At 43.9% G+C, this 24,052-nt stretch overlaps 1 protein-coding gene across 5 annotated transcripts in view; it reads left to right on the forward strand.

The window, feature by feature from the left end:
* Nucleotides 1-15,151: 15,151 nt before the first annotated feature.
* Nucleotides 15,152-24,052, forward strand: part of FER1L6 (fer-1 like family member 6) — a 166,324-nt gene continuing 157,423 nt past the window's right edge. Inside the window, exon 1 of one of the 5 annotated variants that reach the window (XM_053559093.1) lies at nucleotides 15,152-15,255. In XM_053559093.1, the coding sequence (XP_053415068.1) occupies nucleotides 15,233-15,255 (23 nt within the window). In that variant the 5' untranslated portion in view covers nucleotides 15,152-15,232. The remainder of the gene's footprint in view (nucleotides 15,256-24,052) is intronic. The other 4 variants (XM_053559094.1, XM_053559096.1, XM_053559091.1 and 1 more) reach the window with 4 other exon arrangements.

The raw sequence follows: 24,052 nt of genomic DNA on the forward strand, positions 1-24,052 counted from the left end.
CAGCACAATACCTGACACATAGAGATTCTCACCAATGGGGCAAAATGATAAAATTTACATGAAAGCCCTTGGCAAACATTCAGCCAAGAGTCAGTCTTTTATTTTTAAACTATAATTGATTCATTGGACTTGTCTGGAAATTCTTTTCCGTCACTGCCATGGTTTTATCCAGGCTTCATCTGTTAAGCATATTTTGCCATGTCCTATTTCCTCTGTGTTCCCAAAATAGCAATATAATTTTCTTTGGTTGATGTTTCTCTGTATAAAGTGGCGGAGGCTCTGGGGGCATACGCCTGAGCTCTCTGGGCTCAGGTGGGGCTCAGGTGGGGCTCGGGTGACAGCCAGCAGTGGGCAGGACTGGCATTCCATGAGAGGAGTGGGGAAATGGCCAAACCCTCTCCACTAGCAGGTGTGACAAGGACCATTGCCCCTCTGCTACTGTGATGGGCAGTTTCTGCACCTGATCGCTGAGCAGTCTCCCTAGTAACTTCATCTTGTTTGAATCTATATCTCTCAAGATTTGGATTAGCAGACCGCACCAGTGACAAGAAACGCTACAACATATTGCACAAAACAATCTTCTGGAATATGCATGTGAAAGAATTTTGGTTTCTCTGCCCGCCCCTGCAAAGAAGATGAAATTTTTATCTGCAATAACATTGATTTTCCTTTCCTTAAAACAAACTTTTATCATTATGAAACACAATTACCAGTCATAGTAGAAGGTGACAAATTTTTGTGGTTCTTTCCTTGAGTGGATTTATTGTTCTAAGTACAAGACGTGAAAGAGGGGAGGAGAGAGAGCTCTAAAGGAAATCTTTTCGGTATTGTGAAGAATCTCATATTTTCAACTGTTTTTAATACATTTCTTCTTATTATTTTTACTGAAATGGAAGAGCTCCTTTAGGAAGTCAGGCTTAAAATTGTTGAGTCACTGTGTATCACTCTCCCAGAGACAGCAAGTCTTAGAAAGAATTGAAAACAGCGGGGAGAAGGGGGTACAGTAACATTATCTGTTCTAGTTTCAAGGCTCCCAGAGTGGACCCAGGCAGGATGGGAGGCAGGAAGAAGCTTGCTGTGTTGGAAGACTGCTGAGAATTAGGGCAGAGAACCTGGGGGAACTGATTTGAGAATTTTGCACCTAAAAAAATATGATGTGCTTTTTAACTCTTGCATGGCCAAGGATAAGCTAGAGCTTGTCAAGTTGATGTTATAAAGACAGCCTGGAGCAGTCTTTGGATGGGAGTAAGTTAAATATTGAGCAACTGATTAAGACCTAGATTTCATTACCGTAGCCCAAGCCTCCAACCTGCCTGCCACGTCTCAGAGAGCTGCTGTTCCCCACTTCAGTGTTTCCTGACCCCATCTCTTGGATGGTGCTAGAGGGAGCTGTGTCTCAGGGGCTGAGTGACCTTGAGTAAGTTTTCTTATCCAGAGGGCTTAGCCTGGGAATAATGAGTTAATACACGTTCTGCAGCATTTGGAATAGTGTTTGGTACATAGCAAGAACTGTGTGCACCTTACATAAAATCCCTTTTTTTATGCCTTGTCCCAATCATTTTCTCCCTATTCCTTTTACATATATTTTTTAATTGAACTGTATTTATTTTATGAGGAAACTTTATGTCACTGTTGAAAATAGAAAACCAATATTATTTGTTAGAAGAAGAAAGTAACTAAAAATAAAAACATTGCAAATGAGACAATGTTATTGGATTCCAGCTATATTCTGTGGGCCTGTGTTAAGCTCTGAGCCTAAAAATTGAGTTTAGCAAATGCTTAAGCTCAAAAGATACTGTAACACCAAAATGTAGCTTTCTCTTTTATGTAACCACATGGATCAGAGGAGCATATGGGAATTTTCTTATGGTCAGAGTCAATAGTATTTGATGCCATGTAAAATAATTTCAGACCATCTACTGTGGGAAACATTCACATGTGCATATACACACACTTACATGTACACACACACTCAAGTATATGAGGTTGGACAATTAAGTTTGCAAACTTATCTTGGATAAAGTGTTACATAGCTTTTTGCTGAATCTCACTATAGTCACCCTTGAAGTTCTCCCCCTGGGAAGCTATGTACCAACACCAGCACTTAGTCCACTCTTCAAAGCACTTCTTTCTGGGATGAATTCATGAACTTAATTGTCAGCCTCCATGTATGACAATAGCTCTGATGGTCATTCCAGAAAAAAGAGCTCCAAACTTGCTTTGAAGTGTGGACTGGGCACTGGCATCGGTGCACAGCTTCCCAAGGGGAGTGCCTTGAAGGTGACCATAGTGATATCAGCAGTGAGGGATGTAGCACTTCTAGGATGAGTTTGTGAACTTAATTGTCAGACTTTGTATACTGGGATAATGGAGGCTTAACCCCTCACATCCCTCCTCCCACATCTGTCAGGGCCACCTCCTGCTTGTCACCTCTCCCAGCTCCATCAGGGAGCACGTGTTGTTCATCAACCTGGGACACATCTCTAGGTTGAATGTGGCTTCCTTTCCTTGGGTATCAGAGGAGAGGGAAAAGATCGCGGTGGGGCAGGTGACATTTTCCGGACAGTTCTGGCCCTCTGTTCATTGCTGCACTGCCAAGATTCAGAATCTGCTGAAGGGTTGGAGATAATTTAAGAGAATCACACACAGATTTAGATCATGTTGCTTTAAAACTATAAATTACGATTTTCCCCAAGGTTCTGGGGGAAAGCAGCCACAAAACTAATTTTCTTTGTAAGAAATTTCTCTGTAGGCATCACCTTTCCCCCCTGACTCCCAGTTCCTAGCTTATTTCTACTCTCAGATGCCTCATTAAACCAACCAACTGATCCACCAACCAAGCCTTCTTCTAACTTCCACTGTATTTCACGGTCTTTCCTGACATTTAACCAGCTATCCACAGTAACTGGCTTTATCCCAGGGCTTCACTGATGTCCTCTGTCCATGCCAGTCATTTTTTTCAAGTCCAATTTATTCATTCGAAATTAATCTCTTGAAGAGTGTTAGCAAGATGATCAATGACAGAAGTTGATCTCCGTGTTCTACAGAGAACTTCATTGCTTCAGTTCCACTGAGTGGTCCCACAACCCAATTTCCAGGGACTGTAGGGGCAGGGAAAGGTCAATCAGAGAAGCTGACCCAGGGGATTTATGGCCTGACAGCCTGAGAGTGGTTTTCCTCCCTTCAGCACACATGCCCAACTTTGCTGCACTCAGCCACAAAACCCCAACTCAACCATGGAAGAGGCTAGAAAAGCCATCTTCTTGGGTGTCAGGAAGAGGAAATGGCATGATGAAAACAGCTCTGTCTGTGTTTCCTTGCAATGGTTTATTTAAAGGCAGGACAATGGCTCTGCCCCTTCTATTGCTATAGGGACCCTGCATTGCCTGCCTAACACACAGCAGGACCCGCCAGGGGGCTAGAGCCTCCCCTGGGCTCTAGGTGTAGGGGAGGAAGCCGAGCTTCAGTGAGTGACACCCACAGTCTCCAAACCTTGACCCTTTGGGAAAGGTCTCTTATGAGTAATCGTGTCAACACTGTGATGACAAGTCACATGCAATGGGGGACAGGTTCACTTTGGAAGTCATGTTCACAGAGTCTTTTGCTTATTTACTTAATTGGATTGTTTTATTAATTCAATGTTAAGAAATGGAAGTAACATCTTTCCTCGCCATTAGGGATAGGAATGTTTTTTCATCAAATACATTAGAAGTTTAAAAGTGAATAAAAAAGGGCAAAAATAAAAAAAAAGGTCCCACTCGGTAGAGAAGAATTCCTTTTTCTATCGGCAGCTGCCTTCCTGCTGAATGTGCCTGGACTGGGGTGGGCTGGTGGGAGGCTGGGGGAGTTGGAGATAAAAGGCCAGAATGCGGGGAGCGCCTGACTCGCCTACAGGGAACAACGTATGCCTGTTCTCTTTATTTTGATGTTCTAAATGAACTAGTTTAATTTTCCCTTAAGACTATGATTATGAATTTACATGAAAAGTAAAACGGACAGAATATTTGTTTTCCAGTAAATAAGTGGGTCTTTTATCCAGAGAACACAGACTTGCTAGAGATGAGATTTATAAAACTAAGCTCTAGTGCCACCTCCCAGCCATCATCAGACCCACTCGAGAGAAAGTAAAGGGTTACAGCTTCCAGCACCCAGGCCAGGTATGGTCCACCTTGGTGGTGAGCCTCGACCTGGTATCTGAAGTTCCCAGAGGGGTGGGGTCAGCCTCACTGGGGAGAAGGTACTGTAGAGGAGCCAAGAGCCAGACCTCTGAGCAAGATGATTTGCAGCTGGGAGCGGACCCTCGGGTGATTCGACCGCAGCTGCTCCTTGTGGAGAAAGAGCCAAGCCCGTGGTGATCCTTAGGCACGGAGTCATTGTCTAATACTCCCCCCCACCTGTCTTGTACTGTCTCAATAAAAGGTTACTGAGGAGGTTGCTCGGGGCTACCCTGCAATCAAGGTTAGCCTGTCTCCTGCAAGCTTGTACTTCTCATCTGCCTCACGCCTGGTTCCTTCCTGCAGTGACCAAGACCAGGGCCGTAGGGGCTGCGACAAGGTATAATTTCTCCCTCAAGTCCCAACACACTTACCAGCAATGACACGGACAATGGGCCCTGTTTGCCCAAGTTGTGTCAGAGTCATAGTCCCCCTTCTTGGAGGTGCCTGTGGCGAACACTCACGGAGCTCGTCTAAAGCTGCGGGTGTTCAGGGCTGAGCTGCTCGTACCTCGCTGCTCACTTTGTGTATGTCTCGAAAAGCTATTGTCATTTCTCCTCCTTTCAGTCATTGTTTTGGTACCTAAATTTCAACCATGGCATTTATAATCCCGTGTTATCACTCTTCATTGAATTTAAGACTTACAGACTTCACCTAATTTAAGGGAGCCTTTGGGGACCAATGAAAGAAAATCTCACATGGATGTGATACTTGCCTAAAAGACATTGGAACCCAAAGGGAAGTGTCCTGGGACCCTGACTCATATACCCAGACACTGAATTCCTTTTTTACAAAGCCTCTGATGACCAAGAGTATTTTGAAATAATTCACTATTTAGTAGGGTTATCTATTCTAGGTTAGAGCAAAAGAATAAGCTGTAAGACCAACAACCACATGAAGCCCTTCAGCTGCCTCTTTCCTGATGTCCCTCTGCCCTGCAGCCCTTCAAAAGACAAAATCTATGAGCTTAGTGATTGAAGCTAGGAATGGAGCTAAGCATGGAGCTGGGGCTGGGACAAGGCAAAGACCTGCTCGCTTGGTTGGGTGCAGAGGTTCTGACTCCTCTCTGTGAGCAGGGTCCACATCTACCTGGTTTGTTCATTTATTCTTTTATACATCATATATTTATTGAGCACCAACTATATGCTAGGCATTGAGAACACAGCTGTTGAATAAGATAGACAAGGTGTCTTGAAAACTGATAAAGTGGCATAAATAATATGATACATACAAAAATAAGCAGATGATGCTGGGTATTATAAAGGAAATAAACCCGTGTGATGAGAATGACAAGAGGGCTCTTGTCACCCTAAATCACCCTAAAGGAGGGTGATTTTAAAAAGTCTTTCCAAAAAAAATGTTTGAGAATAGGCAGAGCACGGAGGATTTTTAGGGCAATGAAGCTACTCCGTGTGATACTGTAGCGGTGGGTCATGCAATTTGGTGTTTGTGCAAACCTACAGAATGGAGTGAACCCAGGGGCAATTGTGCGCTCTGGGTGACAGTGCGGACTCATTGTGACAAATTTGCCACTCTCTGGGGGCATGTGTGGAGGGAGGGGTGGATGGGCACTATCTGTGACTTCTCAAGTTTGCTGTGAACCTAAAACTGCTCTAAAACCATCAAGTCTATTAAAAAACAGCCACAACAAAAAACTTAAAGAGCTAAAGAGACAGGTGAGTTGATATCTGAGTAATGAGAAGGCCTGAGCCTTGGAAGAAGCCAGGGAGCTGCTCTCCCGCTGGAGGGGCCAGAAAGTGCAGCTGCCCATGGCCTTGCCAGGTCTCGCCCAGGGTCTGCTGGGAGGAGGAGTTGCTTCAGGCAAGTTGAACTGAATCCAGCTTTGACAGCTGCCTCTGAGGAAGGAAGTGAGGGTGAACACCATTGTCATGCAGCCATGTCGCAGCCTGGAGCAAGCAGCATTCATTATTGGCCAGGGAATCAGCTGGGAGCAAGTCACCATTTTAAGTAGTCTCTGGCAATTAACAGGGCCTGTGTGCACAGTAAACACTCATGGGTGCTTGTTTAGGGAGGTGCACAAAATGCTGGGACCTGTTTATGTAGATCTTTAGGTCCTCTTATGTACTGTATTAGTCCATTCCTGCCACCGTAACAAGACAATACAGCCTGTAGAATTTATAAGCAGCAGTTACTTTCACCGTTATGGAGGCTGAAAAGCCCAAGATCAAGGTGCTGGTCGGTTTGGTGTCTGGTAAGGGTCCAGCCTCTGCTTTTGAGGTGGCCCCTTCTTGCTGCCTCCTCTGGGGGTGAGTGTGGACATTGTGTCTTCACATGATGGAAGGGACAGAAGGACAAGGAAGGACAGATAGTCGCTTGCATCTCTTTCTTGAGGTAATTAATCCCATGCATGAGGGCTCTGCCCTCAGGACATAGCAACTTTGAAAGGCATCACCTCCTGGCATCCTAATGCTATCATGGCAGTGATTAAGTTTCAGCATGTGACACATTCAGACCATAGCGTGCACTAAGTATTTTTTCACACTTACTGAGCTCTTGTGACATAGAAGACTAGTGCATGCCCTTGGGAACTCTCGCAGAAATGGGCAGTAAGAGCTGTGTGAGTTGGAAATGACACCAACTCATGCAGCTGGGATGTGCTGTGATGCCACCACTGCCGGGCACCCACCCTCTGCCCTGGTGGCATCCACAAAGAATGCAACGTGCGTGCTGCTGGAGGGTTGTATAACAATGTGCCCTGGGCTGGGTGTGACATATCATCTGTCTAAATGGCCCTCCAATCTTAGGATGGAGGTGCGATTCCCCGTGTTGGCCAGATTAGGGAACTGAGGCACAAAGCAGCTTGCTCCTGACCATAAAGCTGCTAAGGGGAAGATCTGGGGTCTACAGAGGCCTTTTGTCCAAAGGCCGGAGCCCTCCCCTTGGCTGGGGCAGTGGCAGTGGCAGAGGAAGGATGGAGAGAAGGGAAGGGCAGCTGCAGATCTGCTCTCATCCACAGTGCTGGCTGTTCTGGCTTTGTAGAAGGTTCTCGGATCCTTTCACAGCCTTTTGCTCCAGATTTTCTGGGCCAGAGGATCCTCAGTGCTGCTACTAACAATGTGTGTGAGGTCAGGTCTCAGCAGGAAACAGACAGCAGGCTCGAAGGGAAAGTAAACGTTTAGAAAAGGGACTATTTATAAATACGTGGGCAGAATGTAAGGAAACCCCAAAGGTTAGTGCCAGGAATGGCTGGCCCTGTAGGGAGGCAGCTGGGGGAGCCCCCGCCCTGTTGGGTCTTACTGTCTCCCTCCTCCCTAGGTCCTCTCTGCTGCCCCAAACACTGCGGACACCCCCACCTGCTTCCTGGAGACCTGTTGTTGTGGGTTGAATTTTTCCTCCAAACATCATGTCCACCTGGAACCTCTGAATGGGACATTATTTGAAAATAACTAACAGATGAGGAACCTGAGGTGTGGTGTGGGTAAGGAACTTGTTCAAGGTCACACAGTGAGTAGGAAGCGGGACAGGGCTTTGGAGGTCGGCAGTCTGTGGTCAGCCCCTGGCTTTTGTCCTTATTCCCATTCAGACATCAACCAGAATATTCCTTGCAAAATGTGAGTCAGATCATGTCATGCGCGGTTGTAAACCCTGTTCTCTCTGTTGCAGTCTGAGTTCTTCATCTGTAAAATGGGGCCAATTCTGTTCCCCTCATGGGTCTATATGGAAAGGGCTGGCCTTGCCTATAGCTTGTTAACTGGGGTCAGTTAACAAATGCAGACCTAGGGGCGGGGCCTGTGGCTCAGTCAGTAGGGCGCCGGCCCCATATTCCGAGGGTGGCGGGTTCAAACCCAGCCCCGGCTGAACTGCAACCAAAAAATAGCCGGGCACTGTGGCGGGCGCCTGTAGTCCCAGCTGCTCGGGAGGCTGAGGCAAGAGAATCGCTTAAGCCCAGGAGTTGGAGGTTGCTGTGAGCTGTGTGAGGCCACGGCACTCTACTGAGGGCCATAAAGTGAGACTCTGTCTCTACAAAAAAAAAAAAAAAAAAACACAAATGCAGACCTGAATCCTACATGCCTAAACATATAAAGTGCTAAATCAGGCTGCGAAGTGTTCAGGAAAGTGCCATACCTTCCTACCTCGACATGTTTGCCTTTATAATCATACTAGCAAAATATATGGGGGAAGCCATTATTTTTATAGAAGTGAAAGTTGGCACAGAAGCAAGGAGAGGTTAATTCATGTATTATTATTATTATTATTATTATTTTTTACCTTTTTTAAGAGAGCTAAATTTAGTGATGATTTTGCATGCCTAGGTGTTCTGTGGATGGCCTGCTGTTTTGTGGGTGAATAATCAATATAAGATTATATAATTCATCATGGTATTTATTTACCCAATAATGCTGAGTTCTCTTGACTTCATCGCCCACGCACTTTATTGATACAATCAGAATTTTCACATAATTAGTGTTCCATCAACAGTAAAGCATGAGTGGGCAAAATTTTTCCGTGAAAGGGTCAGAAACGAAATATTTTAGGCTTTGTAGGACATTTGTCTCTGTTGTGACTCCTCAGCTTGGCTGGTGAAGCACAAAAGCGGTTACAGACAAGACGTAAGAGAATCCATCAATTCTGTGCCATCCACTTTTATTAGAAGAAACTTTCAGGAGGCTGCATTTGTTCTGTGGGCTGTAGTGGGAACATCCCTGATCTAAAGGATTAAACACATAAAACACACTTTTATTAGAAATACACAAGCTCTAATGTACAGTATTTTCATCAAAATGTGATTTAAAATAGGTATAAAAATAGAAACCCCATTTTTCATAGATATTTGAATAGATTTTTCTTATAAAATCTTTAAGGTTATCAAAAAATTGTCAGTGTCACAAAAAACAAAAATAAAATCTGAGACACTGTCACAGCCGAGAGGAAACTGAGAGGATATGATGGCTAAATGTGCCCTGGGTAGATTCCAGAACTGAAAAAGGACATTACATTAAATTACATTTAATATTATTAAAACTAAGCAAATTTCAATAAGTATAGAATTCAATTAAAAAAACTAAAATTAATGATCATCCAAATTTTAAGTAATAAGTATTTAAATAAGGTTGAATATTTTAATTTAGGTTTTGTTTTTTTGCAGTTTTTGGCCGGGGCTGTGTTTGAACCCATCACCTCTGGCATATGGGGCTAGCGCCCTACTCCTTTGAGCCACAGGCACCACCCAGAAAATATATCTTATTAAATAGTCTTGTAAAAGGAAAACTGTTGGCAATTTTAACATTTAATGCCCATCGAATTGCCAACGTAGAGCAGAACATGTCAGGCACATTAAGTCTCCACTGACAAATGTGCACATTTAAGGTCTTTAGGGACGGTTTCATATGGCACAATGTTCCCTGAGGGTCCTGTGCCAGTGTCAGGAATATTGCACTGATCCCCGAGCACCCCAGAATGGCAAATTATAGCACAAAAAGAAGCAAGATGAGGGATGCCTGGCTCTGTTGGGAAATGGTAGTTATGCAAGAATCTCATGTTCTTTGAGAAGAGGGATTTGACAACTTAATTAACTTATCTTTTGTCCTACCTAAGCACTTCTGCCACTCAAACCCTCCCCATGCTTCAAAGCAGAGGCCTCCTCTGAAGCTGGCAATGATAACACAGGAGACTTTGAGGCACTGAACGTGAATGCCTTTGATTTCAAGACCTTTGGGTAGTGGGTAGGTAGAAGTATTGCCCTGAGGCCTGAGAGGACGTGCTCGGCCTAGGAGAGCAAACTTGGGAGCGTACATCTTGCTGTGCTGGTAGCAGGTGCTGGATCCTGAGTGATGGAGGCGCTGGTGGACTCTTTAATTAACTGTGTGTGCATGTGAGTGCGTTTGCAAGGTGTGGGCCTAAGCACAGGTCTCAGGGCTTTCTTGCTTGAGTCCATGTGGGAGGTTGGAAAGCACTTAGCCTCAGCTTTGTGTATGATAATTTCACAGCAAACAGTCTCACTGCACACCCATAAGCTCCCAACTCTAAATCTGCTTTTACAATGTGAGGTGGAAAGTGGAACCTGGGGCAAGTGGCTGCTTATGAGAGAGTGGAATTCAGCACAGAGATGGTTAGAGGGCCCTAGGTCCAGAAGGAAGTCAAAGTCCGCCTCTAAAACTGCTTCCTAAAACTACTTTAGTTATTTGGGACAATAATAACTATTTCAACAAAAACAAGGTACTTGGAAGGTGGTGAGCTCCCAGCTGCTGGAAGGGGTTGAGCAGAAGGTGGATGCCAAGCTAGAAATTTTACTGGAGTCTACACTGAGGATGGACTACAACAGGCTTTCACTCTTTTTTTTTTTTTTTTTTTTTTGCAGTTTTTGGCTGGGGCTGGGTTTGAACCCACCACCTCCGGTATATGGGGCCAGCGCCCTACTCCTTTGAGCCACAGGTGCCACCCCCAGGCTTTTACTCTTAAAGGTTTCTACCTTTGAATCTCCCTAGTATTTGATTTTTCTTTTCTTTTTAACCTTGATCGCAGTGATTATGACCCTGGTGTTAACCATCTGGGCTTGAATCCAGATTCTAATACTAACTATGAAAAGTTTCAGTCTCAGTTTTCTCATAAAAATTTACTACATAGCCATGTTGATAAATTGAAGATGATTCTCATAAATCTCTTAGGACAGAGCCTGGCTTAAAAAAACAGTCTGTACTGCTCTCTCTCAAATAGCAAGTGTTAAGAATACAATGAATCATGCTGTGCACGCGCGTGTTCCATGTTACACCCTGTATTTCCTGAAGGCAGAGACTTCACTTTCACTTTCTGGCCACCCCAGACCCCCATAGGTGTGAATAAGTGTTATGCAGGTGTATGCTGTGGTTACAGACATCAGCTTCCACATCAAACATACTGGGGGACAAAGGAGGCAGTCTGCCTCTGGTAGTTTTTAGGCTTTTTTAATTGACAAGTTTTCTGATGTCCCTGGGTCTCAGTTTCCTCATCTGTTAAATGGGTTTAATCCATTAACTTGCATTTTAATAGTGAGAATTAAAGGATCCTGGCATGCGGTGAGCATTCTCTATGGGCTGGCTGTGTGGGCATGTTAATCTGTCATCCCGGCTCTAGTCTTGGTGAGTACCATATGATGTTCATGTAGAAGCTGCTTGTAAACAAAAATCCAGGGGTTGAGTTTCAGTGAACACCCTTGTTTGCTCATTCCACGCCCAACAGATCCCCGGCTGCTAATAGAAGCCAGAGGCAAGCCCACCATAAACTTGGGGTGTGAGCAGACTTCACAGAGCGTGTGCCAGCTGTTCCCTCAAGAAGAATAAACATGCCCTGCAATTCTCAGGAACAAAACCAACAGTCTGTTTATATGAGAGCGTGGAAGTTCAAAACAGCTACATGCCAGAGATGTTGATGGCAGGTTACTGCTCTAGGCGTCGGGAACCCTGAATTTGAGGACTTCATCTCACTCGTAACTAGCTGTGTGCCCCTGGACAATTCATTTCCGTGCTCTGGCCCTCTGTTTCCTAATCCTTAGAAAGAGGGCCTAGATGTGGCAATCTCCAAGGATCATTGATAGCCTCTGCATTTTCAGCACCCTAGTCAAACTCAGCTGATAGGAAGACAGATGCCGAAGGCACAGCTGGAAAGAGCTGGGTTCAAATCCCTGGCTGTTCAACTTTGGTCAAGCTTCTTACTCTCCCTGAACCTTGGTTTTTTTTACAGGTAAAATGGGGGTAATATATATGGCTGTTGGAGCATTTGAGGCAGGGAATGCTGAGCACAGCCCTGTACCTGGACCATCGTACATGCCCAATATGTGATAGTTGCTATTGTTATTAGCATCATCTCTATTGTCACTATTATTATTAATGCTATTACCTTTCTTTTAAAAAGTGAAGGCCCCCAAACACTTTATTGGATAACTGTGGCATGGAGTCCAATGGGAATATCAGCTCGTCTAAAATTTGTCAGTTTTCCTTGTGCATAATTGCTATTACTTTCCAATTATTTCATCTTAAATCTTTTCATTTCCAACACTATAACTTTGTTTCCTTAATAATAATAAACAATGTAAATTAGTTTAGTATATGAGCAATTTCAGATACGGTATCTCATGGACTCCTGCCCCACAATCATCATCACCAACTTTGTCATCGTCATTGTCATCGTAAGTATCACCTTTACTGCAGGGCTGAGTGGCTCACCCAAGACTTCAGTGCCCGTCCAGGAAATCACAGGGCCTGGACTTCCTGTGAAGGTCTCTGACCCTGAAGCTCATAATTACTTCACCCCAACATCATTTTTATGAATTAATTCAATTTTTTTCCTTCACTGTCATTACCTTGAATATATTCTTTTTTTTTTTTAAAGCAATTGCTGGGAATTTAAAATATTTAAAAATTTTTAAATGTTTAATCCTAACTCCTAAGTCTATCTGGTTGCATGCCATCTAACTTAATTGCTTTTTTTTTCCCTACTAGAAGACATTTAAACAAATGTTAGAAGACCTCTGTTTTTATGTCAAATACCTCAGCAAAGGTTGCTCTTATTTCAGGTAAATAGGGGCAGTGTTTTAGTTTACATGTTTTGGTGACAAAATAAAACTAATTCAAGTGAGGGGTAAAGATTATTTGAAGACTTTCCACTGAATGCAATTGTGTTGAAAAAAAAGAATGAGGTTTTCATGAGATATGAAAGACCTTAACGACGGATGATTCTTGAGCTAAATCAGCTGCAGCCATGCTGGATGCAAAAGGTCCCAGGTCTCATCCCTCAGACCATCACACCACCTTCCGTCTGCTATCCTCTCCCTGGTGGCCTAATATACTCCTCATCTGCTCCTTTGTCCTCATGCCATTGAGTAGATGTCTTACTTGATCCCTACCCAAATTTCCTACAGAAGTTACATCCCCAGCTCAACTAACTACCGTTATTACTTTTTGGAAGATTCTTTTTGACATGAGAGCACATCATAGACCTGGTCAGCAGATGAATCTACTGCTGCTGGATCAAATGTGGCTGCCCAGGGTGGACCCCTCAGCTAGGACAGTGGGTAGGTCCATTTTACTTAAGCCACAGCGGGTGCCATGATTGTCACTACTAACAACAGCAGAGTAAATGTTCCCAGCCAACCCCAGTGATTGAGAAGAACAGCGCAATGTGGAATATTGGAGGCAGTGTGGTGTGAGCAAATAGGAAGAAGGGTCCGACCACCAACCTCTTCTCTTCCTCCACGTGAACTTGGTGGCCACTATAACTTAAGAGATTGCCTTAGCTCTTTCTCCTGGGTCCTGTATACTGACACTGAAAGAATCTCATAAACCTGGTTTATTTATAGGAAGTAATTTTTATTTTATTGCTTGTTTCTGGAAGGATACCCACAGATACTAACAAAACCCACAGAGACTGGGGAAATTATAAAAGCTTCAGAAAAAATATCTCAGAAGTTATTGAACTTCACCAAAATACAGATAAGCTAGTTCAATTTTTCTCATAGCCTCTACATAGGCATACTTAGGTAATTATTTATTCATCAATATAAATATTTATTTGATATTTACAAAAGCCAGCTTTTTTTATTTCCTATAATTCTTTTTTTTTTTTTTTTTTTTTTTTTTTTTTTTTTGCAGTTTTTGGCTGGGGCTGGGTTTGGACCTGCCACCTCCGGCATATGGGACTGGCACCCTACTCCTTTGAGCCATAGGCGCAGCCCTTTCCTACAGTTCTTAAGAGAAAGAAGAGAACAGGGAAGCAGTTTATATGTGGCCAGCTGTCTCTCCCTTGTGGATTTCCAGCTCTGTTTCTTTTTTTTTTTTTTTTTTTTTTTTTTTTAATTTGGCCGGGGCTGGGTTTGAACCCGCAACCTCCGGCATATGGGACCGGCGCCCTACCAGCTGAGCCACAGGCGCCACCCAGCTCTGTTTCTTTTCTTTGTTCTTTGTGGTGAAGCAAAAGGAACGTTGGTCTGACTGTTGGGCCAACAAGGCTATTTTTTAGCTGTGTGATTTGGGCAGGTCTTTTCCCTTGTTGGGCTCCATTTCTTTTCTTCTTTTCTAAAACCAAGGGCTGGACTAAGCCAGTGTGATCTGCCTTCTGGGAATAGTGACTGGGGGCTATGCAGTTACTGGGGAAAATCTGAGATTGACAGGTCGGACAATTGTGAAGCCTGAACAAAATAACATCTCAGACGTGTCTATTATACCTGTGTATGAGGATTCTGCTGAAACTGGCAAAATGCACTTAATCATGTTACGGAATTTCTCCTGACTTCAATCTTCATGCTTTTCTTAAACAGTTAAGAGATACTGAAGTTTAGCTAATTTTGGTCATTGTGATGTTCTTAACCACCATACATCAAATATTCTGTTAACATGAGAAGGGTCTTTTTACATCTTTGATATAGAGAATGGGTTCTTACAACTACAAAGGTTAAGAACCAATGTTCCAAATGATTTATTGGGTCCTTTCTAGGTCTAGTGCGTTGCAGTGTCCAAAACAGTGGCCATTAGCTACATGTGGCTATTTAAATTTAAATTAATCTAAAAATCAGTTTCTCTAGCCACATTTTAAATGCTCAATAGTCACGTGGTTTGATGGCTACTATATCAGACATTGTTGTTAGTAGAATATTTTCATCATAACAGGAAGTTCTATTAGACAGCCCTACTCTGAATGATCTTAGTAGCTGTTTTCCTTGGCATGAGATGGTCTTATCATATAATTTTTAGAAGAATATGAGTTTGAGTCTCAAAGGCGTTTAGTCTTTGGCTCTTTTGTTGAAGGGGGAAAAATATATACCAGTGGGTGGGAGTGGTTAAGGAGCCTGGCAGATGGATTTACACTTTGTGAGACAGTTTGCTTTTGCACCTGTGATTGCACTGAGTAACGTGATGCTTGCAAACAGCCATGGACACCAATGAGCGTTGATTCAGCCACACCCCTACTAATATCCTCACCCACCAGATTACTCCGAAACTCAGAAGCCTGAGCCCAGGATCTGGATAAAGCCAGACACCAGGGTTTTGCTGGTTCCTAGCCCAGAGGAGCCACTAAGAAGAGGAAGAATGGAGAAGCCATCCAAAGCCAAGTAACATATTTCCTTTTCTAAACAGGAAGACTTCTGGGTGTGGCCAAGGGGCTGGGAGCTGGGGGACTCCCTTCAAAAATCAACCCGGGCTAACTAAGACTTAGGGCTTAGTAGGAAAAAGGCGTGAGCTAGGAGGCACAGTGGGGCCTGATTGTGCACTTAGGAGACACTTTCTTCTTCTGATGAGCAAATAAAATAATCTTCATTGTAGAAAATCTAGAAGTTAAGAGGATTTTAATAATCACTCATATTATCACTGGAGTTAATCATTGTTAACATTTTGACTATTAACAGATTTTCTTTCCATTCCTTGAACTGGACTATAAAGGGTTGTAAATGCTTTTTTTCCCCCTGAAACCGGGGCTTTCCTGATTTAATTGCATTGGCTGTCTCTCCTGCTGCAGAGTCTCTGCTCTCAGCGCGTCACGGAGAACTGATCTTACAAAGCATGCTCTTTGGGGGGGAGTGTGTCCTTTGGCCTCTTTCACTGACTTGCTTCCTGCTGGGGCTAAAACTCTGCCCTTCTGACTATGATGGCCTTGGGGAGTTAGTCGTGTGGCTCATGGCAGCCCTTGGCTTTTCATTTGGTTTGGGGTTGGATAAAAGGGGTCTGGACACATGCGTATCTTTTCATTTGCAAAGTGATTTGGTAGAATTACGTAGATAAATTATGAGCTCAGACAGAGGACACGATTGGGTTCTAGTATAGAATTGAGCTGCTGAATCATTTTTCAATTCAATTATTTATTATATGTTTATTGACCACTGTTGTGAATATGATGCTTTACTAGGCACTGGATCCACAAGAATGGATAAGAGCAGATCCTTCTCTGAGAACTTTAGAGATTAGTGGTGTTAATCAATAATGAAATAGACAATCCTAACCTCCGTGTTGTGTTATGATAGAGGTAGATTGGAGTCCAGGTAGGGGCAGACACTAAATCCATTTTGAGGGATCAAGGACGTCATCTCCGAGGATATGCTTCTAAGCTGAGAAGTGAGGAATGAATAGGAAATAACATTCTTGAATGTGGAGGTGACAGTGGAGGTGAGGGAGAATATTTCGGGCAGAAGGCATGGACGGCACAAGTAAAGGCAGAGAGGGGAGAAGCAGAATGTGTCGGGGGAACACGAGTTTAGTAAAGTCTATTCTAAGTCTGTTCTCCATATTTTTCTGGCAAATGCCTGGACAAACATGTTTGCTTCGAGGCTGTTCTATGCTGATCTCTGAGAGCACACTTCCCTTCCTCCCCACGTGTAAATGCTACCGATTGCTACAGAAGACCCAGGCCAAGGCTGCCCCGTCCTAGATTTCCTCTGGTGGAAGTAAACACCCCCTCCTCTAAATTCCCAGAGTGCTCTTGTCTTCTTGGAACTTTCTACTTTCCACAGCAGTGGCTTACATATGTCCTTTCCTTGGCCTTCCTGAACTACCAGCCAGTTGAGATCAGGGCAGTCTTACAGCCTTCTAGAACAGTGTTCCCCAAGCTTTTTGGCACCAGGGACCAGTTTCATAGAAGATAGTTTTTGCACAGACCAGGGGTCATGGCAGGTGGGGAGTAGATTCTCATAAGGACCATGCAGTCTAGATCTCACACATGTGCCGTTTACAAGTGGGGTTCATGCTCCCATGAGTATTTAATCCCAGGCGGAGCTCGGGCAGTGATGCGAGTGATGGGGAGTGGGCTGCTCACCTCCTGCTGTGGGGTCAACAGGCCACAGATCATACAAGACCAGGCTCTAGGGGGTGGAGACCACAGTTCTATATGTACTTCAACACACACGTGTGCTCATGGCAGGGCTGGTATTCTGTGCTGCTGTCTCATGTACTTTTTGAGATTCACGTTTATTCTCTCCCTCATGACAAATTATCCTTTCTTTCCAAGTGTCTGCCTGCTCTCTTGCCACAGGCAGGCTCAGGGTGATTTTTAGTAGAGGATAATGACAATCGACTCCATTTATTCATGCAGATTGGATTCTCCAGGACGCGCATTTTAAGTGGCTTTATAAATAGCTCCAGGGGCTCTGATATGAGTGAAGAGAGAGCAGAACTTCTCCCATGGGGGGCAACCCTTGAGTGTAGTAGAGGACTTTCAGTAGGGTTGTATCCAGCTATTATGCACCTGTATGGCTGCACTCATTAAAATAATGAAGTACATTCACACCAGTAGGTGAGAAGCTCCTGCCTTGAGCCCACAGAGTGCCCTTCTGACACCCAGGACCCACCTGCATCCAGCAGCTAATAGGGTAAACTGGAAGGTTTTCTATGCCTGACATAGGGGTCTTTAGGGTCCTGCACCTGCACGTGGCTGAGGTGTTTTGATAGGTTGAGTTGATACCCATGCCCTTGGTATTTTGACTGTTACTGTTGCTTATCAAGTCTCTTCATGATATTGAGGTATTTGGGGGACATTTAGGATAAAAGAGAGCTGATGAGATCATATAGTGTAGTGATTCTAACCCACTAACTGCACCACGTTAGGCCTGCTGCTTCACCTCTGCTTCTCGGTTTTCTTGTCTATGAAGGAAGGCAATGAATTCACCCTATTCCCCATCCATTCATCCATCCACCCACCCACCCATGTGTCCAGCCAACAAACAACCACGCCAACCTGGAGACATGGCCTAAAGGTGACCAGTCAAGTATTTAGGGGATTTAGCTGGGGGGACTAGCTGTGAACCTAGTTTTCAAGGTCAAATGAGACATTGAGAGCAAAGCCTTTTGAAACTCAGAAGGCCTTGACTGATGCCAGGCGTGTCAATGGTATCTACTCTGAGGACAAGCTAGGGCATTGCTGTGCACTGTGCCATCCAGGAAGCCCCTTCAGCCTGTCACGGATTCACGACATTTGTCTAAATCCTGCATTGTGGCAACAGGAGCATAAGCCACTTTTCATTCAACTATTTGTTGAGCACCTTCTTATTCCAGGTGTTAATTTTCCCCCAAAACATAAGGAGCTCTGTAGTCTTTACCGAATGTAAAAACAATGTATAAGCTTTATAAAAATGTAAAGCAATGCAGGAAAAAGTAACATTAATCTGAAATCCTACCTCTCAGAGATAAATACTTATTTTTGATGAAAAATCCCTTCAGGCATGTTCTGTGCACACATTCTTTTTTTGTTGTTTTTTACATAAATGATATGATATTCCTCATGCTGTTCTTTAGCCTACTTTTACTCTGAGCATTATCAACACACACTGAGAGTTCTATTACTAGGTGGATGATTGAAAAGAAGTGTTTAACCCTGAAAAGGGCTGTGGGCTTTTTGGATGCTTCATCATAGCATTCTGGAATGCTGCGAGTCTTGCACTTGCTCTTTGAACTAATGAAGTTTGTGCTTAGGTCTTGTGTGGTGGGCACCTTTTCAATTCAACAAATACATACTTGCTGTACATGGTATTCCATTGCATGCACAAAATGTGTTAGTCTGCACTTGATAACTATTTGAATTATTTTCCATATAACACATTTATTAATATAATAAACATCCTTGCCCATGCAATCACACCCTCAGGAAAAATTCCTAGAAATGAGAAGGCTGAGGTCAAAGGTTTTTAAATTTTCCTTTGTCTTTGTGTCAGGGGCCATGAAGGGACAAGAGACCCGTAGGTTGTGGGAGCTTGAGGTTTAAGCTGAGGTCTTGGGACTTCGTATTGCATAATCATATGACACAGAAAGTGTTTAGTGAGGATCTGGAGAGTGACTGCTCTTAGGAGAGAGTGTTTATTGGAAATGGTGCCAGAGAAAGTGGGTGAATTAACTGATCTAGCTTTGGGGTTCTTAAAAACAGCCTGGACCTCCTCAAAGTGGGTGCCTCTGTGCCGTGTAAAAGCAGAGAGAAGGGCTAGAGTAAGATTCTTTTCAGTTTAACAAACATTTAAGAGAGCCCCTTCAGGGCGAGATATGGAATATGGAGGAAAATCCACCGGCCATCTTGGTGCAGTAGATGGAGAACACGAAGTTGTTACAGGGAGATGTGACTCAGCTTAGATAGCTCCAGTGGGACCCTGCCCAAGGGGCGGGCGGCGAAGATGACTCTGGGTGGGCAGAGAGGGCAGGCAGGCAGAGGAAACACTGCTCATGAGAGCTGGGGGTTAAAAGATAAGCCAGAACTCCCCAGACATCTGGGAGGGGATCCCAAAGTCCAGCAGTGCAGAGGCTGGAGGCTGGACGTGGAGTGAAGGGGTGCTCTGGTCCAGTCTGGTTAGAGCAAAAGCAGAGAATGGGAAGTTGGTTCTCAGAGGCTGTTTCCCACTTGGGGCCATCTGCCTCTGGTCATCCCCTGGACTTTCTGATTCCTTTACTGGTCCAGGCCGGGGCTCCTTGCAGGAGCAACTTGCTTTGCATCTACTCATTAGGTAATAGTGGAAATGTCCAGAAAACACTTGGTCAAATTCAACTGTGGAAGGACTCTGCTTCAAGGGCAGGAAGTAGCTGGTGCAGCTGCCCCTAAGAGGGCTACCGTGGCACAGTGCCTGTGGCAGGAGGGGCCTGCTGTGCTGGTGGTTCATACTTCCATGATTCACAGGGCCCAGAACAAAATGAAAATGTAGTATCCTTTAAGTTCAAAGAGCAGAAAAGAGGGGTTCCTCTACAAATACCAGTTTTGCAATTTGCCTAAGGTACGTGGGTAGTAAATGGTCGGCAGGGAAAACGGTGTCTTGGGAGTGTAGTTTTGTAGCATGGAGACGGGTCTGACAGCTCAAGAGGAATCAGTGACCAACCTCATTTTGAAACAAAAACATTATTCAAACTTGTGGCTTGGCCGAAGTGATTGGGCAAGTCAGGCCAGGGAATCTAGTTCCTGGGTGAGGTAAGAAGCCTCATGAAAGATGTTTTCTTTTTACCGTTTGAGTCTCTGATGAAATGGTCGAAACTATGCTAAATCCTTTGGGAAAACCATGAGGCCTTCGAGTGGCAAGGATTCATTGATGGAAGTCACTCTTCTTTATTGAAATATCTAAGAGACAGTCAAGTTTTTATTTGTTAAATTGGACTTTTGGCTTATTGCGCTTTATAGTGTATTTTCAAAATTTTAGTATAGTATATTTTGAAATATAGTATATTTTGAAAAACTTCATGTTGGCTTTTGCAGCAGCACCAGTTGTCTTAGGAGAAATCTTACCTTCATGTTTTTTTTAGAAGCTGTACTTCTGGATAATAGCGGGTGGGCTTGCTGATTTTATTTTACATTACTGATGCTCACATTATGCAAAACAGAATCTCAACCCCTGATGAAATAAAAAATAGATCACATTTATTGCTTCTTCTCAATATCCTACACTTGTCTTGGTTAGAGAGCTGAATTAGTTTAGTGTGACAGGACTTGTTCTTTATGAAGCTTTACCAAATCCTTTCTTACAACGCTATATATCACAATGTTTCTTGCCTGGTGATTTTTTTCACTGTTTTTTTTTTTTCCCCTTTCTAGAAATGGATATTAAACACAGTGAACATGTCATGAATAATGCGTGGTTTTACTTCTATAATTGTGACAAATGATTATACAGGTTAGAAAGGAATATTCATTTCTTTAGCAACACAAATATAAATCAAGGGTTTTAATGATTTATAAATTATCTTTGAGTGGAATTTGGAAAAAAATTTTCTCATGATATCTTCTCTATAAAATCTTAGTAAATTTTTACCTTTGCATACAAAAATAACAGATGAATATTCCAATATGTTCAAACTCCGTGGGGGGGCGGGCAAAGATGAACTTACATTAAGGTCACTACAGCCTGGTGGTGTCTTATTGAAGTTGTCGATTGTAGGTAAACAACTGCTTGCGATGCTTGGCAGAATGCCTTTGTTTTTCTTTTTGGTGGTTTTGCATCTTTGAACTTCCTTTCCAATTTGTCAATTCTTCCCAAAGTAGAAGCCATAACTCTGCTCCCAGCTTCTCTTGCAGCTAGAATGGCCTTGTGACCCAGGGCCCACCAACTGGAAGCTCAAACTTGAGATTTTGATTTGAAAGCCAGTGGCACAAATAAGCAGGTGTAGATTAGAACAATTCTGGTGAAGGGAAGGGCAAACAGGCTGTTTTTCTTAAAAGAAGGGAGTGGCAGAGGCTCTGGCAGTGACCTCCAGTTTCCAGAGGGGTGGAAAATAAGCTGTGTCTGTGTCTGGGGGTAGGGTCTCCCTGGGGGCTGTCCACAGTGAGATGGGCACTGCTCTTGGCTCTATAGTCTGGTTCTCTGGGCCTCCTCAAAAATCTGAAAACCATGTCATAGCTTTTAACACATTCTTCTTCTACTTAACCTCACCAGAGAGGCTTTCTATGGTTTGCAACTAGAAAATCCAATTTGTACGAGTGGAATATGAAGATAACAACAAGGAAATGGGGTTCTTTCATACTTATCTCCTTTAACTATTGAAAGTTATCAGTAAACAAGACTATTTGCCAGGTTGTTCTTATAGGAGTCATCATTTACTTAAACTGATTCATGCTGAGAACAGCCTTCTAGAGACAGTGATGCACGCCCTGGCAAGGTGTTTCCAAGGGTCATGGGGTGGGTGGGGGTGACCTATTATCAGTACAATAAGTATTACGATTTTGGAATTCACCAATGTGAATCTGAGTTTGAAATTCACAAATGACCTTAGGAATGGGGTCACCTGGGGGTTAAAAGATGAACCATAAAGAGATCCTGGCTAGAGCTGCTATGGAAGGTTCCAGGTCCTTGGCTTGAGAGATATTAAGAACTGGTTGGAACAACGTCTCATTCAAGGTCCACAATGTAATTCTTCCATTCATCCAATCAATGCATGTTTTTTGAGTGTCTCTGCACCATGCACAAGCAGGAGAGGCGGCGGTGAACTAGACAAGGCTTTTCTTTGGTGTTCTGGGGTCTCAAAATGTTTCACACACGCATGGAGAAAGGATAACAGCTTTTATAGCTGTTTGTAGACACTAGAAATTGGAGCGGTGAAGTGATTTATCCGTCATGATATAGCCAGTAAGTAGCAGAACTGAGAAATGGATCCAGTTTTTCTACTGGTTCCATATTTTGCCCCTTCTGGTTCCAGGTTCCAATATTCTTTTGCTGCCAGAACTCATGTGAACTGAAAAAAAAAAAAAAAAATTACCATTTCTTCTCCTTTGCCAGGAAGGAAGCCTGCATCAAGAGAGGCTGAGAATGGTCGCTCTAGAGATGAGTCTTCTCTTTCCAGGGCTGGCTCTCTTTCTACTGCCCCACAATTCTGCTACCCCCAAATGACTATGCTTTATGTCTCAATTGGAAACATGGTAATGAGGGGTGGCCCTTGATAGGTGATATGCAGGGAAGGGAAGACATCAGGGCTCATCAGACATCTTTGGTGTGAGGGGCAGGTACCATGGAATAAAGTCTGGGTGAGAACAGCAGTGAGAGGAAGTACCTGAAAGGGAACTCCACCTGCTTAGCCATTTCCCCCCAGGGCTGTGGCCTCACACAGACAGACTCCCCACCCTCACTGTTAGCACAATCTGGTGGGAAAGATTAGTGTGTACACAACTGAGTCATTCCTCTCCTCCGGCATGGGCCTTGTGTACATTTTCCTACCGGGTAGTATTGATTTCTTTTTTAATTGAAATTTTTATTGGGATATTGTAGATTATTGAAAAATGTAGATAATATGCAGTTATAAGAAATAAATGTAGAGAAATCCTATGTAGCCTTTCTCTGGTTTTTCCCTGAGGCTAACATCTGGTAAAACTGTAGGACAGTATCACAACCAGGACATTGGCATTGACACAATCCATAGATCTTAGTCACGTTCCCTAAGTTTTATTTGTACTCATTTATGTGTGTGTGTGCCTTTAGTTCTACACAAGTTTATCATGTGTTACTCTGGGGATCCACCACACACAGACAAGGTTCAGAATAGTTCCGTCACCTCACAGATCCCATGTGTTGCCCCTTCATATTTTTTATAACCACAACCCCCCACCCTCCCTGATTTTACCTTCTGTGTCTCATGCTTCCTTGGTACCTATAAAGATACTTAATGCGTCTGTGTTATAAAAATTAATGAACTTTTGGTGCTATTAGAGACTTTACCTGCACACACAATAGATTTGGAGGGGAGAGGATGGAGCCAGCCAGAGACGGAGGAGAGGCAGAGCTCACGGGTGAGCTCTGTAGACACTCCTGACGTGGACTGGAGACCACAGTCATGAATCTCCTGTGGCTGCCTAGGTTTGCACACCCTTCCCACAGCTTTCTGTCTGGTGGCCCCAGGCAAATGGCTTAGCTTCCTCAATTTTCTCCACTTTAAAACAGGGACTCCACTAGCACCCACTTCAGGGGTGCCCGTGGGATGAAATGGGGTGGTGCGCCTGCGACGCTTGGCAGAAGGCCTGGCACATGGTAGACTTTCATCAATAGGTAGCTGTTGGTCTCGTGGTCTTGGTTTTAGCAGTTCAAGCAGGGCTGCCAGCGAGTTCACATGCAGGTCGTGTCTGATCTGCCGTCACCAGGAGGCACCGATCGCGTGTCTTGCTTGACACATGCATGGTGGACTCCCAGCCCCACCATTGTGGTTCTGGTCCTTGCCTGGTGGTCACTCCCAGCGAGGCCCAGAGACCCCGCCTGCATTTTCACTTAACTTTAGCTTTGGGGGAAATGATACATTAATGGACAGCTGTGGATCTGTGGGTTAAGAAGCTTCCCTCCTGAACAACCTGGGTCTTGTTTGTCCAAAGCCCCACCCAAAGTGGTCAGTGGATGGGTGCCACTCCAGCCTGACTGCCCCCCTCCCCAAGAGGCTGAAAGGAGACTGTTGCTGACAAGCAGCTCCGGTTCTCCCTCA

The sequence above is a fragment of the Nycticebus coucang genome, chromosome 13 (genome assembly GCF_027406575.1).
Source record: "Nycticebus coucang isolate mNycCou1 chromosome 13, mNycCou1.pri, whole genome shotgun sequence".
Lineage (NCBI taxonomy): Eukaryota > Metazoa > Chordata > Mammalia > Primates > Lorisidae > Nycticebus > Nycticebus coucang.